This window comes from Chlorocebus sabaeus, chromosome 28, assembly GCF_047675955.1.
Source record: "Chlorocebus sabaeus isolate Y175 chromosome 28, mChlSab1.0.hap1, whole genome shotgun sequence".
Lineage (NCBI taxonomy): Eukaryota > Metazoa > Chordata > Mammalia > Primates > Cercopithecidae > Chlorocebus > Chlorocebus sabaeus.
Window position 1 is genome coordinate 8620836 of NC_132931.1, and position 17679 is coordinate 8638514.

Below are 17679 nucleotides of genomic sequence, written 5' to 3' on the forward strand. Positions count from 1 at the left end.
GGTGGGTGAGTGTGGTTGGTTCTGTGAATGAATGGGTGGGTGGGTGGGTGGAATGGATGGATGGATGGATGGATGGATGGATGGATGGATGGATGGATGGATGTAAATGGATCAGTGAATGGGTAGATGGATGGATGGATGAATGGATGGATAGATGGGTGGATGGATGGGTGGATGGGTGGGTGGGTGGATGGGTGAGTGGGTGGATGGATGGATGCATAAATGGGTTGATGAATGGGTAAATGAATGGGTGAGTGGATGGGTAGACAGATGGGCGGGTGAATGGATAGGTGGGTGAGTGGGTGGATAGATGGATGGGTAAATGGATCACTGGTTGGATAGATGGATGGATGGATGGATGAATGGGTGGATGGATGGGTGGGTGGGTTGGTGGATAGACAGATGCATGAATGGGTTGATGAATGGGTAGATGAATGGGTGAGTGGATGAGTAGGTACACGGGCAGGTGAATGGATGTGTGGGTGGGTGGATAAATGGATGGGTAAATGGATCACTGGTTGGATAGATGGATGGATGGATGGATGAATGGGTGGATGAATGGGTGGATGGATGGGTGGGTGGGTTGGTGGATAGACAGATGCATGAATGGGTTGATGAATGGGTAGATGAATGGGTGAGTGGATGAGTAGGTACACGGGCAGGTGAATGGACGTGTGGGTGGGTGGATAAATGGATGGGTAAATGGATCACTGGGTGGGTAGATGGATGGATGGGTGGGTATGTGGACGGATGGATGGATGGATGGATGGATGGATGGATGGATGCATGAATGGGTGGATGAATGCATAGATGAATGGGTGATTAAACGGGTAGGTAGATGGGTGGGTGAATGGATGGGTGGTTGGGTGGATGGATGTGTGGGTAGATGGGCAGGTGAATGGATGAGTGGATGAATGGATGGATGGATGGATAAGTGGAGGGAGGGATGGATGGATGGATGTGTGGGTAGATGGGCAGGTGAATGGATGAGTGGATGAATGGATTGGTGGGTGGGTGGATGGATGGTTCTGTGGATGCCTTTGTGGGCAGGTGAATAGGTGGATGGATGAGTGGCCAAGTGCATGAATGAATGGGTTCCTTGAAGCCTGGCTCACAACTGTTTCTCAAAGGAAGTTGCTAAATCTCTGAAATGTGAGGCCCTGGCACCCCCCAGAGGCCAAAGTCTCTAACTGCCCATCTCCCCTAAAACCCTGGGCACCAATACTTCTGAGAATCAGGGGCACGCACCTAGAGAAAGTTAAGGATTCTGGGAAGCAAAAAATCTAGAGACCCAGTGCTGGTTCTGCCCTTGACAGACTGTGACCTTGGGAAAGTTCAACCTTCTGAGGCTCAATTTTCTCAGCTGTAAATGGTGCTAATCAAACCTGATGCCTGTGTTGCTAGGAGATTTAAACCCGATTATGAGTAAATTGTCTGAGATGGTTGATATCTGGCCCATAGAAGATGCTGACAGAATGTAATTTCCTTCCCAGAGGCAGTCCTGGGCTCACATGCACGCACACACATGCACGTCATTCACACAACATCTCTCCAGCCCATTAGGGAAGAGGGAGTGAGACCATAGGCCAGGCCAGACCAGGAGAGGCAGATGGGGATACATTTATGCTCTGGGAGTTTCTTGCTCTGACAAAACTAGTCCAGACTCCGAGTCCGAGGACCCGGATAGTGAGGGCAGCAAGGAAGACCCTGAGACCTCCTGGGGTTCAACCTCCTGGGCCTGGGCCAGCTGGGCCGTGTGTTCAAAGGCAGCCTGCAGTAGGTGGGAGGCCAGGCAGGTGGTCCAGGTGATGAGATAGGCCAGGTGCCAGGAGGTGAGGGCAGTCATAGTCTCCACCCACCAATACAGACATCTCAGCTGTGCCAGGAGCTTTCTCACCACGCAGTTCATTTGCAAAGCCTGGAACAGGGAGACAGATGGGCGGGTGGCCCTTAGGAGCTCATAGGGTTACACTGCTCGGCTGTGGCTCCCCCGCGCAAGCCTAACCAGCCCTGGTCACACACAACACCCCAGGTTTGCCCTCCACACCCCAGTCTCACCCCGAAACCACCCACCTTACTGAGCTGCCTGTCCGGTCGGAAGCAGTGGGCCTTCTGACACACCCTCCAGGTCACTATCACCAGGAGCAAGGCCACCAACATCAGGCCGTGCAGACATGACAAAAATAGGTCTGTCCAGATGGCCACAGACAGGCCCAGCTGCTCCCAGGCACTGAGCAAGGCCAGGCCCAGGGCCCTGGTGCCGCCCCACATGCCAGCCCACATCAGCCTGGGTCCCTGTAGCACGAGCCACAGGGGGACCTGGATCAGAGCCAGCCCAGCCCGGAGAGCCCGGCCCAGCGGGCAGGCTGCAGCTCCCAGGGGTAGGTGGGCCTGCCAGTTACAGGACCCCCGGGCCTCCTGGGCCAGCCCTGATACCCAGTGGTTGAAGAGGTTGATCTTGAGAAGCAGGAAATTATAGAGGTGATCTCGGTTCTGTGCAGGAGAAGAGAGAGAGACAATCATCACCCATCATCACCCTCCTGGGGCAGGAACCCCACTTTTTTTTTTTTTTTTTGAGACGGAATTTCGTTGCCTAGGCTGGAATGCAATGGTGCTATCTCAGTTCACTGCAACCTCCACTTCCCGGGTTCAGGTGATTCTCCTGCTTCAGCCTCCTGAGTAGCTGGGATTACAGGTGCCCACCACCACGTCTGGCTAGTTTTTCTATTTTTAGTAGAGATGGAGTTTCACCATCTTGGTCAGGCTGGTCTTGAACTCCTGACCTTAGGCGATCCACCCACCTCGGTCTCCCAAAGTGCTGGGATTACAGGCGTGAGCCACCGCACCTGGCCAGGATCCCCACTTTTATTGTAGAGGTGAAGCTGCTGGACCACCTTGAGTCAGATCCCCCCGCCGAGGCCTCAGCTCCCTACATGTGCAAGGATGAACTCTGTCCACTTTGAAGGACTCCTTTCTGAGAAGGGAACATTAGAATGTGTTTCATATTATATTTGGGTTCCTTTCCATTGGATTTGGATTTTTTTTTTTTTTTTTTTTTTTTTTTTTTTTTTTTTTTTTAAGAAACAGGATCTCACTCTGTTGTCCAGGCTGGAGTGCAGTGACATCATCATAGCTCACTGCAGTCTTGACCTCCCACACTTAAGCAATCCTCCCATCTCAGCCTCCCAAAAAGCTGAGACCACAAGTGCATGCCACCATGCCTAGCTAATTTTTTTTTTTTTTTTTTTTTTTTTTTAAGAAATGGAGTTGTGGCCGGGCGCGGTGGCTCAAGCCTGTAATCCCAGCACTTTGGGAGGCCAAGGCGGGCGGATCACAAGGTCAGGAGATCGAGACCATCCTGGCTAACACCGTGAAACCCCGTCTCTACTAAAAAAATACAAAAAAAAAAAACTAGCCGGGCGTGGTGGTGGGCGCCTGTAGTCCCAGCTACTTGGGAGGCCGAGGCAGGAGAATGGCGTGAACCCGGGGGCGGAGCTTGCAGTGAGCCGAGATCGCGCCACTGCACTCCAGTCTGGGCGACAGAGTAAGACTCTGTCTCAAAAAAAAAAAAAAAAAAAAGAAAAGAAAAAAAGAAATGGAGTTGTTCTATTATGCCTGGCTGGTCTTGAACTCCTAGGCTCAAGCAATCCTCCCCTCATTAGCCTTCCAAGTAGCTGGAGCTATAGGTGCATGACACTACGTCCAGCTAATTTTGTTTTTTTTTTTTTTGTAGAGGCAGAAGTCTTGCCGTTATCCAGGCTGGTCTCGAACTCCTGACCTCAAGCAATCCTTCTGTCTCAGCCTCCCTAAGTGCTGGGATTGCAGGCGTGAGCCACTACACCTGGCCTCCGTTGGATTTAAATGATTATTTACAATACTCCAGACTGAAGGAGGTTGCATGGCTATTACTACCATGTGAGGATCCCCTGCCCCAATCTTGTAGGCTTTGAACCCAGGTCACTTGTCTTCTTCTAAGTAGCTGGGCTTTGCTTCTGCACCAGTTGTCCTCTGGCATCAGGAGGGCTGCTGGGGGCAAAGGACAATGCCATTGGGAGCAGGGAGGCGTGAGAGACGTGGGGCAGGGGCCACAGAATTCATGACAGACCTAATGAGAAGGGTGAAGGAGAGGGACCCAGAAAGACTTCAGATTTCCGGCCGGACACAGTGCCTCACGCCTGTAATCCCAGCACTCTGGGAGGCCGAGGCAGGTGGATCACCTGAGGTCAAGAGTTCGAGACCATCCTGGACAACCTGGTGAAACCCCATCTCTACTAAAAATGGAAAAAATTAACCAGGCTTGGTGGCGGACGCCTGTAGTCCCAGCTATCCAAGAGGCTGAGGCAGGAGAATGGCGTGAACCCAGGGGAGGCGGAGCTTGCAGTGAGCCGAGATCCCACCGCTGCACTCCAGGCTGGGCGACAGAGTGAGACTCCGTCTCAAAAAAAAAAAAAAACTACAAAAGTTAGCTAGGCATGATGGTGCATGCCTGTAATCCCAGCTACTTGGGAGGTTGAGGCAGGAGAATCGCTTGAACCCAGGAGATGGAGGTTGTGGTTTGCCAAGATCATGCCACTGCACTCCAGCCTGGGTAACAGAGTGAGACTACGTCTCAAAAAAAAAAAAAAAAAAAAAAAGATTTTCTGATCTGGGTGGCAAGTTGGACAACAGTGTCTCCCATTCACTGAGATGAAGTGTGCAGAACTAGGGTGAGGTGGGGGAAAGCTGTTCTTGAGTCCTGGAGTTGAAAGATCCTTCATCAGAGCTGGAAAGCCCCCAGCCCTTGAGTGACACCAATCCACCCATCTGGACCCCCCATCCCCGTGTCCACAGGCCCACCATCTGAGATTGGCTGCAAGCCCCCCACTCATGGGCTGGATTTGGAGAGCTTGGGGCATGGAGGGTGGAGCTATGCTGAGACCAAAGGGTCCAGCAAGGAGAAGAACGAGGGTAGAGGTAGGAAATAGGACCTCCCAGGTTATGGTGCTGAGACCAGGGAAGAGGGAAACCTATGATATCCCATGTGATCCCACAAGATCATTTCTATAGGAGAGGAAACGGGGGTTCAGAGTGGTGAAGTGATTTGCCCAAAGTCACACAGCTAGAGAGTGAAACAACCGAGACGCAAATTTTTTTTTTTCTTTTTTTTCCTGAGACGGAGTTTTTACTCTTGTTGCCCAGGCTGGAGTACAGTGGTGTGATCTCGGCTCACCGCAACCTCCGCCTCCCCCGTTGAAGCGATTCTCCTGCCTCAGCCTCCCGAGTAGCTGGGATTACAGGCATGCACCACCACGCCTGGCCAATTGTGTATTTTTAGTAGAGACGAGGTTTCTTCATGTTAGTCAGGCTGGTCTTGAACTCCTGACCTCAGGTGATCTGCCCGCCTCGGCCTCCCAAAGTGCTGGGATTACAGGCGTGAGCCACCACACCTGAACCCGAGATGCAAATCTAATGGTGTCTGTCTTTCTCAACTGCACCCTGTTATAGGATCGTGGCTCACTCCTCCCAGGCTCAATCTATCCTCCCACCTCGGCCTCCTAAGTGTGACTGAGCTGTGACCCCAACCGCAAGCATTTGTATGTTTAAAAAAGATGAATGGCCGGGCACGGTGGCTCATGCCTGTAATCCTAGCACTTTGGGAGGCCGAGGTGGGTGGATCACGAGGTCAGGAGTTTGAGACCAGCCTGGCCAATGTGGTGAAACCCCGTCTCTACTAGAGATACAAAAAATTATCTGGGCATGGTGGCGCATGCCTGTAATCCCAGCTACTTGGGAGGCTAAGGCAGGAGAATCGCTTGAACTGGAGGCGGAGATCGTAGTGAGCCCAAATCATGCCATTACACTGCAGCCTGAGCAACAGGGCAAGAGTCCATCTCAAAAAAAAACACAAAAAACCAAAAACAAAAGAGGAATGGGCCGGGCACAGTGGCTCATGCCTATAATCCCAGCGCTTTGGGAAGCCAGGGTGGGCAGATCACAAGGTCAGGAGATCGAGACCATCCTGGCTAACAGAGTCTCTACTAAAAATAAAAATAAATAAAAAATAAATTATCCAGGCGTGATGGCACGCGCCTGTAATCCCAGCTACTTGGGAGGCTGAGGCAGGAGAACTTCTTTTGAACCCAGGAGGCGGAGCTTGCAGTGAGCCGAGATCGCACCACTGCACTCCAGCCTGGGCGACAGAGCGAGACTCTGTCTCAAAAAAAAAAAAAAAAAAAATATATATATATATATATATATATATATATGGGAAAAACAACGATTGACCCATAGGAGGGACCCACAATAGAGAAAACTCTGCCAGGTGCGGTAGTTCACGCCTGTCATCCCAGGACCTCGGGAAGCTGAGGTTGGAGGATCATGTGAGGCCAAGAGTTGGAGACCAGCCTGGGCAACATAGTGAGACACCATCTATACAAAATACAAAAATTAGGCCGGGCGCGGTGGCTCAAGCCTGTAATCCCAGCACTTTGGGAGGCCGAGACGGGCGGATCACGAGGTCAGGAGATCGAGACCATCCTGGCTAACACGGTGAAACCCCGTCTCTACTGAAAATACAAAAAACTAGCCGGGCGAGGTGGCGGGCGCCTGTAGTCCCAGCTACTCCGGAGGCTGAGGCAGGAGAATGGCGTGAACCCGGGAGGCGGAGCTTGCAGTGAGCTGAGATCTGGCCACTGCACTCCAGCCTGGGCGACAGAGCGAGACTCTGTCTCAATAAAAAAAAAAAAAAAAAAAAAATACAAAAATTAGTCAGGCGTAGTGGTGCACACCTATAATCCCAGCTACTTGGAGGCTGAAGGGGGAGGATTGCTGGAGACCGGGAGTTGGAGGCTGTAATGAGCTGAGCCAGCACCACTGCGCTCCAGGCTGGGTGATAGAGCGAGACCCTGTCTCTAAATAAAGAAAAGAAAAGAAAATGTCAGCACTGTAGTTTGGAGTGGGGCTTCTGGGAGCTGTCAGATTATTCTGGAAGGCAGGCAGCTACCTCGTTCCACTGGATGGGACAGGCAGGGCTTGGGTCCGGCAGCTCTGAGGTGACTTTGTAAAGGGCCTGGTGTGTCGTCCCCGCCCCACTTACCCCCAGCCCCCACTCACCAGCACTGTGAGCCTTATAACCTGCAACAGAATCCCCAAAAGGCTGGATCTGACTGGAGGAACGGCCTCCATGTCTGGCCTCCCGCTCCTCCTCTGGCTGGGAAAAGCAGGGTGACCTCACAGATGCCACAGGGTGGGGGCCAAGTTACCATGGGGACCCGATTGCCACAAGAGATTCCCCACCTTTACCTGGCTCCTGCCGCTCCACTGCTTCCTCTGAAACCTCAGTCCACGTCTGACCCCAACAAGGCCAAGGAGGTCTTAGAGCAAAGCTTTCTTCGGGTCCCATTTTCCCAGATCTTGGAACAGGAATCAAGTGCTGCCTAGGAACGGGGTTCATGCCTGTAATCCCAATGCTTTGGGAGGCCAAGGTAAGAGGATTGCTTGAGGCCAGGAGTTTGAGACCAGTGTGGGCAACGTAGCAAGACCCTGTCTCTACAAAAAAACAAAAAAATTAGCCAGTCATCGTGGTGCACACCTGTAGCCCCAACTACACAGGAGAATACAGTGGGAGAATCACTTGAGCCCAGGATATAGAGGTTGCAGTGAGCCAGGATCACTCCAGCCTGGGTGACAGAGCAAAACCCTATCTCTAAACAAAGAAAAAAAATTGAAGTGCAAGGAGTTTATTTGGGGAGTGGACCCTGCAAGCATCCATAGGAAGTCAGAAAGTGAGGCAAGTGGCCAGGCACGGTGGCTCACGCCTGTAATTCCAGCACTTTGGGAGGCAAAGGTGGGCGGATCACAAGGTCAGGAATCCGAAACCAGCCTGACCAACATGGTGAAACCCCGTCCCTACTAAAAATACAAAAAAAAAAAAAAAATTAGCCAGGCGTGGTGTTGTGCGCCTGTAATCCCAGCTGCTCAGGAAGCTGAGGTAGGAGGTTTTTGGAACCTGGAAGGCGGAGGTTGCAGTGAGCTGAGATCACGCCACTGCACTCCAGCCTGGGTGACAGAGCAAGACTCTGAGGAAAGAAGGGTGGGGGGGGCAGGGAGGAACGAAGGAAGGAAGGAAAGAAAGAAAGAAAGGACAGATGAGTTCATGAGGAGGGTTTGGGTTCAGACAACTGGGGCTGATCCCCAAAATCCCCTGGAAAATGGTGCAGAACACACCTCAGAGTCACCCCACCCAAGGAGCATGAATACTGGGATATTTGTCTTCCATGACCTGTCTGCTTCCTGTCGAACATTAACTCCCCTGAACCTCCGACCTCACCAGCACAAACACCAGAGAAAGCCCTCCAGCAGATGGTCAGGTGGGGGCCTTGCAGCAGGCGGCTCAAGCAATGTGCATGGAAACTGAGGCAGAGGACTCTGGGGTAGGGAGAGCAAAAAGGAATCCAGAAAAAATAAACCCCGAGACATGTGATGATGGGAGCCTTGGGGTGAGGAATGGAGACAACAGATGCCAGAAATCTGTAGCAGGTACAACAGATAGAATTAGAGGATGTCAAGATCCAAGATGATCTGAGACGATGCCCACTTGCATGCTAACAAGTTAACCAGCCAGAGCTCCATGGCTGCCACAGGAAGACACGAGACTCCCAGGTCAGAGATCAAAGACAATGTTACTCATGGCAATAGCAGTGAACTAGAGTATTCGTACTTTCCATTCATTCCTTGAGCCCCAAATCCCACAGGGTGATGTGACAAGGGCCCGATGATGCCTGGCAGTATCTGAGGTGGGTGTGTTACAGGAGAGGTGGCCTGAGCTTAGGGAACCCAAATCTTTTCTTTTCTTTTTTTTTTTTTTTTTTTTTTGAGATGGAGTCTTGCTCTGTCACCCAGTGTAGTGGTATAATCTCAGCTCACCACAAGCTCTGCCTCCCGGGTTCAAGCGATTCTCCTGCCTCAGCCTCCCAAGTAGCTGGGATTATAGGCGCCTACCACCATACCTGGCTAATATGTTGTATTTTTAGTACAGACAGGGTTTCTCCAGGTTGGTCAGGCTGGTCTCAAACCCCTGACCTCAGGTGATGCACCCACCAATGCCTCCCAAAGTGCTGGGATTCCAGGTGGGAGACACCTCACCCAGTCTTCTTTTTTTCTTTTTTTTTGAGATGGAGTCTCACTCTGTTGCCCAGGCTGGAGTGCAGTGGCACCATCTCTGCTCACTGCAACCTTCACCTACCAGGTTCAAGCAATTCTCCTGCCTCAGCCTCCTGAGTAGCTGGGATTACAGACATGCACCACCATGCCCAGTTAATTTTTGTATTTTTAGTTGGGACGGGGTTTCACCATAGTGGCCAGGCTGGTCTTGAACTCCTGATCTCAGGTGATCCACTTGCCAGAGCCTCCCAAAGTGCTGGGATTATAGGCATGAGTCACCGCGCCTGGCCAGGGAACCCAAATCTTTTCTAATGAGCAGTAAGCAGGGCTGCCTTTTGCCCCAGAAGGAGACACTGTATCTTCCAAGGTTGTGTGATACACAGATATCCTAGAAAAGAAAGTCCAGGGCAAAAGGCAATCCATTAGTGCCTCACTCACAAGACATACAGAAACATGAAAGACACATAGAGAGTTGCATCCCAACAGAGGAATGAACAGGAAAAGATGTAAAGCGAGACAGCAGTCAGGGATACGCCCAACCCAGAAGTCTCGAGTGAAGGGCAGATAGTAGTGCTGCCCACCAAGTGGGGGTGGGAAAAGAAGGAGTAGGTTTGGGGAGAGAGGCAAAGGGATTGCTGGGGGTCAGAAGGTGGTGGCTGAGCCGGGTGCAGTGGCTCACGCCTGTAATCCTAGCACTTTCAGAGGCCGAGGTAGGCAGATCACTTGAGGCCAGGAGTTTAAGACCAGCCTGGGCAGCATGGTGAAACCCAGTCTCTACTAAAAATATAAAACTTAGCTGGGCATAGTGGTGCACGCTTGTAATCCCAGCTGCTCAGGAGGCTGAGGCAAGAGAATCGCTTGAACCCGGGAGGCAGAGGTTGCAGTGAGCCGAGATCAGGCCACTGCACTCCAGCCTGGGTGACAGAGCAAGACTCCATCTCAAAAAAAGAAAAAAGAAAGAAAGAAAGTGGTGGCTGAGACTGGGATTTGCAATTTGTTTTCCCTCCTCCCTTTGGTTTGCTGCCACCATCACCTGGCATCCCTGTCCCCAGAACTCCACCGCCACAGAGGCTGAGCTGATATCTCCATCCTCATACGGACCACACTTCCCATGGTCAGGGTGGGAGCTAGAGCAGAAGGACCTCACTCTGCCCCACAGCCCCTACGTGGCCCCATGGGAATGCTAGGCTCATGTCTCAGTCCTAGCTCTAGTCACCTGCCCTTCCCTACCCCCACCTAAGCCCTGGTCTTGGTCCCCAAGCTAGATTCCAGCCAGGGTTCTTTGTGGCTCTGTGGCTGCCCAGACCACAGGAACAGGTGCCCACAGAAGCCTGGCTATCTAGTGTCAGAGGTCAGAAGCCTCTGCTAGGGAGTGAAACCAACTCAAGATGTCCCCTAAGCTAACTGAGGGAGAGCAGTCCCAACCATGCAGGCCCACAAGCCGGAAACCCCGGGATCGCCTTCTCACCTTCCTGCCTTCTCACCTTCCTGCCAAGCCACTTCTGAAAGCAAGGACCGTGAACCTCCCTCACTGCTGCGTCCCATGCCTAGAACGGTGCTAGGGGCACAGAAGGAGCTCTGTGTGAATTTTTTGAATTGAGAAATGAAAGCTGGCTGGGCACGGTGGTTCACGCCTGTAATCCCAACACTTTGGGAGGCTGAGGCCAGTGGATCACCTGAGATCAGGAATTCTAGACCAGCCTGGCCAACTTGGTGAAACCCCATCTCTATTAAAAATACAAAAAAAATTAGCCCGGCATGGTGGCACGTACCTGTAATCCCAGCTACTTGGGAGGTTGAGATGGGAGAATTGCTTGAACCTGGGAGGCAGAGGTTGCAAGCAATGAGCCAAGATCATGCCCACTGCACTCCAGCCCAGGTGACAGGGCGAGACTCTGTCTAAAAAAAAAAAGAAAAAGAAAAGAAAAGAAAAGAAGAAAAAAAAATGACAGCTGGGTGCAGTGGTCCAGGTCTGCAATCCCAGCACTTTAGGAGGCGGAGGTGGAAGGATTGCTTGAGCCCAGGAGTTTTAGATCAGCCTGGGCAATATAGCAAGACCCCATCTCTACAAAAAAATTCAAAAATTAGCCAGGCATGGTGGCACATAACTGTGGTCCCAGCTACTCAGGAGGCTGAGGCAGAAGGATCGCTTGAACCCATGAGGTCAAGTCTGCAGTGAGCCGTGATTCCACCACTGCACTCCAGTCTGGGTGACAAAGTAAGATCCTGTCCAAAAATAAGAAAGAAATGAATAATGGCCCTACCTACCAGGTTGCACCTGAAGGCAGCAGGACCTGCTGTGGGAGAAGCCTCCGATGTAGATGAACTGGGAGACTTGAACCCTCAGTCCAAAGCTTCCCCCTGCTCGCGCCCTTCTCTTTCTTATTCAGCACCAGGTTCAAGGTCATCCATGCACTATTGCTCTGTGTGGCCTTGGAGTTCCACTTTGCAGGGGAGCAGGGAGGACCAGGCGGGAAACCCCAGTTATCAGTAGCCGCTGCCTTGCACAACGCCGGGAGGGCGCCATTCACCGGCCTTTGCCCTTCTCCGCCCCAGGACCCAGGGAGAGGAAAAGCAGGAAGCCCACCTCTGACTTCTGCCAGCCCCGGGTACCCATCGGCTCTCAGGTGCGCCCCCTGAGGGTGCAGGACTGCAGGGCGGCCGCGCGGGGGCAGCAGACACCGGGGCGCGCCTGGGCGCCCCGCGCGAGTGGGTGGAGAAGTTCCCAATGACTCGCTTCGTCCCCGAGGCCTGCGAGGCCGGTTTCCTGGTAACAGCAAGGTCACGTCATCCCCAGGAGCTCGCCCTGTGCAGGTCTCGTCATGCCTGGGTTGCTGGAGGCAAAATCACAAAGAAATGATCAGGACCAAAATCTTTTTTTATGTCATGTTCCTAAGTTAAAACTTCATTTTGTTTCAAATCTTCACTTTTTTTTTTTTTTTGCCAGAAAATACGCAAAAAGGATAAATATGTCTGTATACTTATTGGAGCTTGGTATTTCTTCTGTTTTTTATTTTTGTTTGTTTGTTTGTTTGGTTAATATTTTAGAGAGGGGGATCTTGCTATGTTGCCCAGGTTGTTTTGAACTCTAGGCCTTAAATGGTCCTGCCTCAGCCTCCTGAGCAGCTAAGCTACAGGCGTGCACCACCATACCCGGCTATTTGTGTGTGTGTGTGCGCGTGCGTGTAGAGATGGGGTTTCACTAAGTTGCCCAGGCTGACCTCAAACTCCTGAACTCAAGGGATCCTCTCACCTCAGCCTCCCAAAGTGCTGGAATTACAGGTGTAAGCCACCACTCCTGGCCTGCATTTTTTCTTTCTAAAGATGGTTTTATCCAAGCCACTTACATGCGAAAATAATAATTAAAAAGCAATGAAAGTATGATATGAAGGACTGTATCCTGGTTAAACAAATTGATTCGGAGATGACAGACTTGGGTTTGAACTGAGCTGGTACAAGAGCTCCTGCCCCACATTTCCTTATCTATAAAATTGGAGAATACTTAGAACCGGGCAGGGAAAGTTGTGGGGAGAAACCAACGAAATAGAGCTTGTGAGGGGCCTTTGGCAGCATGTGGGAGCTGATGAGTAATGAAGTCGGTATCTGTGAAGGAAAAGGAACTCAAGAATTTTTCAAAACAAAATAAGCTACAAATGGGACAAAATTACTTTCAAATAAGTGCAAATTTGTAAAAAGAAACCACTCAGGGTGCAAAAATTTTATTAATTCACAAACCAATGTGTGGAAATCATTATTGCAACCAAACTGTTTTCAGGCGATTCACTTGGAACCCGATATGATTTTGAAATTTAAATTTTAAAAAACCCACTGCCAAATGTAAAGAAAAATCTTTGCTCCCTTAAAATTAATTCAAAAATGTTTAAAGAAAAACGAATGGAAAGAATTTAAAACTGTTTTCAAAGGGATATAAAGTCGTCAAACCATCCCATGGTTCAAAAACATTATTCATCCCAAAATAAAAGTGTAAAAAATAAAATAAAACGGGCAAAAAAGCATAAATGCAGGCCGGACACGGTGGCTCGCGCCTGTAATCCCAGCACTTTGGGAGGCTGAGGAAGGAGGATCGATTAAGCCTAGCAGTTCAAAGCCAGCCTGAGCAACATAACAAGACCCCTGTCTACCAAAAAAAATACAAAAATTAGGCAGGAGTGGGAGTGAACACCTGTAGTCCCAGCTACTCAGGAGGCTGTGGTAGGAGGATCACTTGAGCCCAGGAGGTGGAGGCTGCAGTGAGCTGTGTTTGCGACACTGCACTCCAGCCTGAGTGACAGAGCAAGACTGTGTCTCAAAAATAAATAAACAAATAAATTTAAAAATCATCAACATATTAAAAAAACAGCAACGGAAATTATTCATAACATTTACCAATTCATTTATCGATCAATTTGTTCAGAACCAAACTTTTTAGACACTTGTTTTCTGCCAGCTCACCTAGACCTTTCTCTGGGACATTCTCCCAGCACCCCTGCCCCATCCTCATCCACTCCCTCTTTCTCTACTTGCTCTTTTTATTTTTGTTTTTGTTTTGTTTTTTTGAGACAGAGTCTCACTCTGTCACCCAGACTGGAGTGCGGTGGAACATTCTCGGCTCACTGCAACCTTCGCCTCCCGGGTTCAAGCGATTCTCCCACCTCAGCCTCCCAAGTAGCTGGGACTACAGGCGCGCACCACCAGTCCCGGCTAATTTGTGTATTTTTAGTAGAGGTGGGATTTTAGCATGTTGGTCAGGCTGGTCTTGAACTCCTGACCTTAGGTGATCCACCCACCTTGACCTCCCAAAGTGCTGGGATTACAGGCATGAGCCACCCTGCCCAGACTCGCCTCAGCTTCTTGAGTAGACTACAGATGCATGTCACCAAGCCTGGCTGATTGTTTTTAAAAAATTTTTTTTTGTAGAGGCAGGGTCTTGCTAAGTTGCCCAGGCTGGTCTTCAACTTCTGGCCTCAAGCAATCCCACTTCTTCAGCCTCCCAAAGTGCTGGAATTACAGGTGTGAGCCACCATGCCCGGCCTCTACTTGCTCTTATGTCTCATGTCCTAAAGCAGATGTTTCTAGGACATTTCCTAGGGTTTCACAAAGTTAGAAATAAAATAATAAAAAATAAAATGTTCCTCAGAGCCCCGTCACCTCTCTGTTTAAACCATACTGTGGGTCAGGCGTGGGGACTCACATCTATCATCCCAGCACTTTGGGAGGCCAAGGCAGGTGGATCACCTGAAGTCAGGAGTTCAAGACCAGCCTGGTCAACATGGCAAAACCCAGTCTCTACTAAAAATACAAAAATTAGCCAGGTGTGGTGGTACACACCTGTAATCCCAGCTACCCAGGAGGCTGAGGCAGAAGAATCGCTTCAACCTGGGAGGTGGAGGTTGCAGTGAGCCAAGGTCACGCCACCGCACTTCAGCCTGGGTGACAGAGTGAGACTGTGTCTCAGAAAAATAAATAAATAAATAAATAAACCATAAACCATATTGTTGAAAGAAGTCATGCAGCCCCTCATGGCCACCATCAGCCACCGCCATTGCCCTGGCCCAAGTCACCAAGCAAAGCCAAAAGCTGTGAGAGCCTGGGGGAAATGGTTGCAACCCGGCAAACAGTATCTACAATCTGAAGTATCTGAGGAACTCCTACAAACTAGTAAAGATAAAATTAAATGACCCACACGGAATTTTGGTTAGCCAGAGGAGTGAATTCAAGAGATGTGTTGTATATCACGCTACCTATAGTTGATAACAATCTCGTGTACACTTGAAAGCTGCTGGCTAGGCACGGTGGTTCACGCCTGTCATCTCGCTCAGCACTTTGGGAGCACCAGGCAGGTGGATTGCTTGAGCTCAGGAGTTGGAGACAAGCCTGGGTAGCATATTGAGACCCTGTCTCTATTAAAAAAAAAAAAAAAAATGCAAAAATTAGCCAGGCATGGTGGCATGCGCCTGTAGTCCCAACTACTTGGAAGGCTGAGGTAGGAGGATTGCTTCAGCCCAGAAGGCAGGGGTTACAGTGAGTGGAGACTGCACCACTGTACTCCAGCCTGGGCAACAGAACAAGATCCAGGCAGGAGGGAGGGAGGGAAGGAAAGAGGGAAGGAGGGAAGGGAGAGAAGGAGGGAGGGAGGGAAGGAGGAAAGGAGGGAGGGAGGGAAGGAAGGAAGGAAGGAGGAAAGGAAGGAGGGAAGGAGGGAAGAAAGGAGGGAGGGAGTGAGGCAGGGAAGGAAGGAAGGAGAGAGAGAGAGAGAGAAAGAAAGGAGAGGGGAAGGAAGGAAGGGAAAAAAGAGAGAGAAAGAAATAAAAAGAGAGAGGGAGGGAGGGAGGGAGGGAAGGAAGGAAGGAAGGAAGGAAGGAAGGAAGGAAGGAAGGAAGGAAGGAAGGAAAGAGGGAAGGAGGGAAGGAGGGAAGGGAGAGAAGGAGGGAGGGAGGGAAGGAGGAAAGGAGGGAGGGAGGGAAGGAAGGAAGGAGGAAAGGAAGGAGGGAAGGAAGGAGGGAGGGAGTGAGGCAGGGAAGGAAGGAAGGAGAGAGAGAGAAAGAAAGAAAGGAGGGAGGAAGGAAGGAAGGGAAAAAAGAGAGAGAAAGAATAAGAGAGAGGGAGGGAGGGAGGAAGGAAGGAAGGTAGGAAGGAAGGAAGGAAGGAAGGAAGGAAGGAAGGAAGGAAGGAAGGAAGGAAAGAAAGAAAGGAGGGCCAGGTGGGTGGATCACAAGATCAGGAGTTCAAGACCAGCCTGGCCGATCTTGAACGGTGAAACCCCGTCTCTACTAAAAATACAAAAATTAGCCAGGTGTGGTGGTGGGGCGCCTGTAATCCCAGCTACTCAGGAGACTGAGGCAGGAGAATTGCTGGAACTCGGGCGGCAGATGGTGTCGTGAGCTGAGATCGCGCCGTTGCACTCCAGCCTGGGCAACAGAGGGAGAGACTCTGAGAAAGAGAGAAAGAGAGAGAGAAAGAGAGAAAGAGAAAGGAAGGAAGGGAAGGAGGAAAGAAAGAAGGAAGGAAGGAAGGAAGGAAGGAAGGAAGGAAGGAAGGAAGGAAGGAAGGAAGGAAGCCAAGAGAGTAGATTTTAAATGTTCTCACTGCAAACTAATGATGTAAGTATGTGAGGTGATGCATACGTTAAGTGATTAGCTTAGTCATTCGACAATACATCCATATATTAAAACACCATGTCATATACCATAAATATGTACGGTTGTTCCTTGTCAGTTAAAAATAGGGAAAGGGAAAGAAATCAAATGACCCAATGGAATACAAGAGCAAAGCCATTCACAGAAAAGGGAAACTCCAGGAGCCAATAAACCGATGGAAAGAGGTTCAACCTCATTAGTCATTAGGGAGGAATGCACATTGAAACCACAGCGAGATATGATCTCACCCTCATTTGCAAAAACAAAAAAAAAGTCTACAGCACACGTGCATTGATGACTCTATAGGATAACCAGAGCCCCAGACACTGCCTGTACCCTGACTCAATAGTGCCCTGCTGGTTTTTAGTCTCTGGGTGCCACCCATGGTAAGAATTGTATTAAACAGGCTGGGCGCAGTGGCTCACATCTGTAATCCCAGCCCTTTGGGAGGCCAAAGTGGGAAGATCGCTTGAGGCCAGGAGTTGGAGATCAGCCTGGACCACATAGAGAGACCCTGTCTCTACAAAATATTTTTAGGAATTAGCTAAGCATGATAGTGCATGCCTGTAATCTCAGCCACTCAGGAGACTGAGGCAGGTGGATCACTTGAGCCCAGAAGGTTGAGACTGTAGTGAGCTAGGATTGTGCCACTGCACTCCAGCCTGGGCGACAGAGTGAGACCTTGTCTCTAAAAAGAAAAAAAAGAAAAAAAAAAAAAAGTATTGCACAAAGGTGCTCATTAAACACACATGTGAAACTGAAGCGAGAGCCTAGCAAAACAATAATTACTCTTACTACATGCAATGTGCTCTTGTAATTTCTACTCATTCTATTTCACAACCAGCTGAATTGTTTTCACTACCCTCCAGTGGGTTAAATCATTTCTTCCAGAAACTTCCACTTGTGAACAAAGGGACACATGCATGGCAACGTTATTTCCTATCCCAGGAAAGGGGAGATGTATCAACTGGGTGTGTCAGCTTGAGGCTTGAGGGATGACTAAGCAGTGGTGAAAATGAACCCAATCCACAAGCATCAACACAGAAAGAGCTCGTAAAGGGCTGGGTGTGGGGACTCACGCCAGTCATCCCAGCACTTTGGGAGGCCAAGGCGGGCAGATCACTTGAAGTCAGGAGTTTGAGACCAGCTGGGTAACTTGTTGAAACCCTGTCTCCACTAAAAAGACAAAAAATTAGCCAGGCTTGGTGGTGCGCACCTGTAATCTCAGCTACTCGGGAGGCCGAGGCGGGAGAATCACTTGAACCCAGGAGGTGGAGGTTGTAGTGAGCCGAGATCATACCACTTTACTCCAGCCTGGGCAACAGAGCAAGACTCCATCTCAAAAAAAAAAAAGAAAAAGCCACTGAAGCAGAGTTGAAGGAAGAGTGGGCAATGTGGCAAA

The 17679-nt window shown here is 50.2% G+C and overlaps 1 protein-coding gene across 1 annotated transcript; it reads right to left on the bottom strand.

The window, feature by feature from the left end:
* Positions 1 to 1620: 1620 nt before the first annotated feature.
* Positions 1621 to 7164, bottom strand: TMEM270 (transmembrane protein 270). The gene is made up of 4 exons (XM_037990501.2): positions 7093 to 7164; positions 6333 to 6341; positions 2074 to 2493; positions 1621 to 1918 (listed from the first exon to the last, which is right to left on the bottom strand). Exons 1-4 carry the CDS (start codon positions 7162 to 7164, stop codon positions 1622 to 1624), a joined length of 798 nt encoding a protein of 265 aa, XP_037846429.2. The 3' UTR covers position 1621.
* Between the last annotated feature and the right edge of the window lie 10515 nt (positions 7165 to 17679).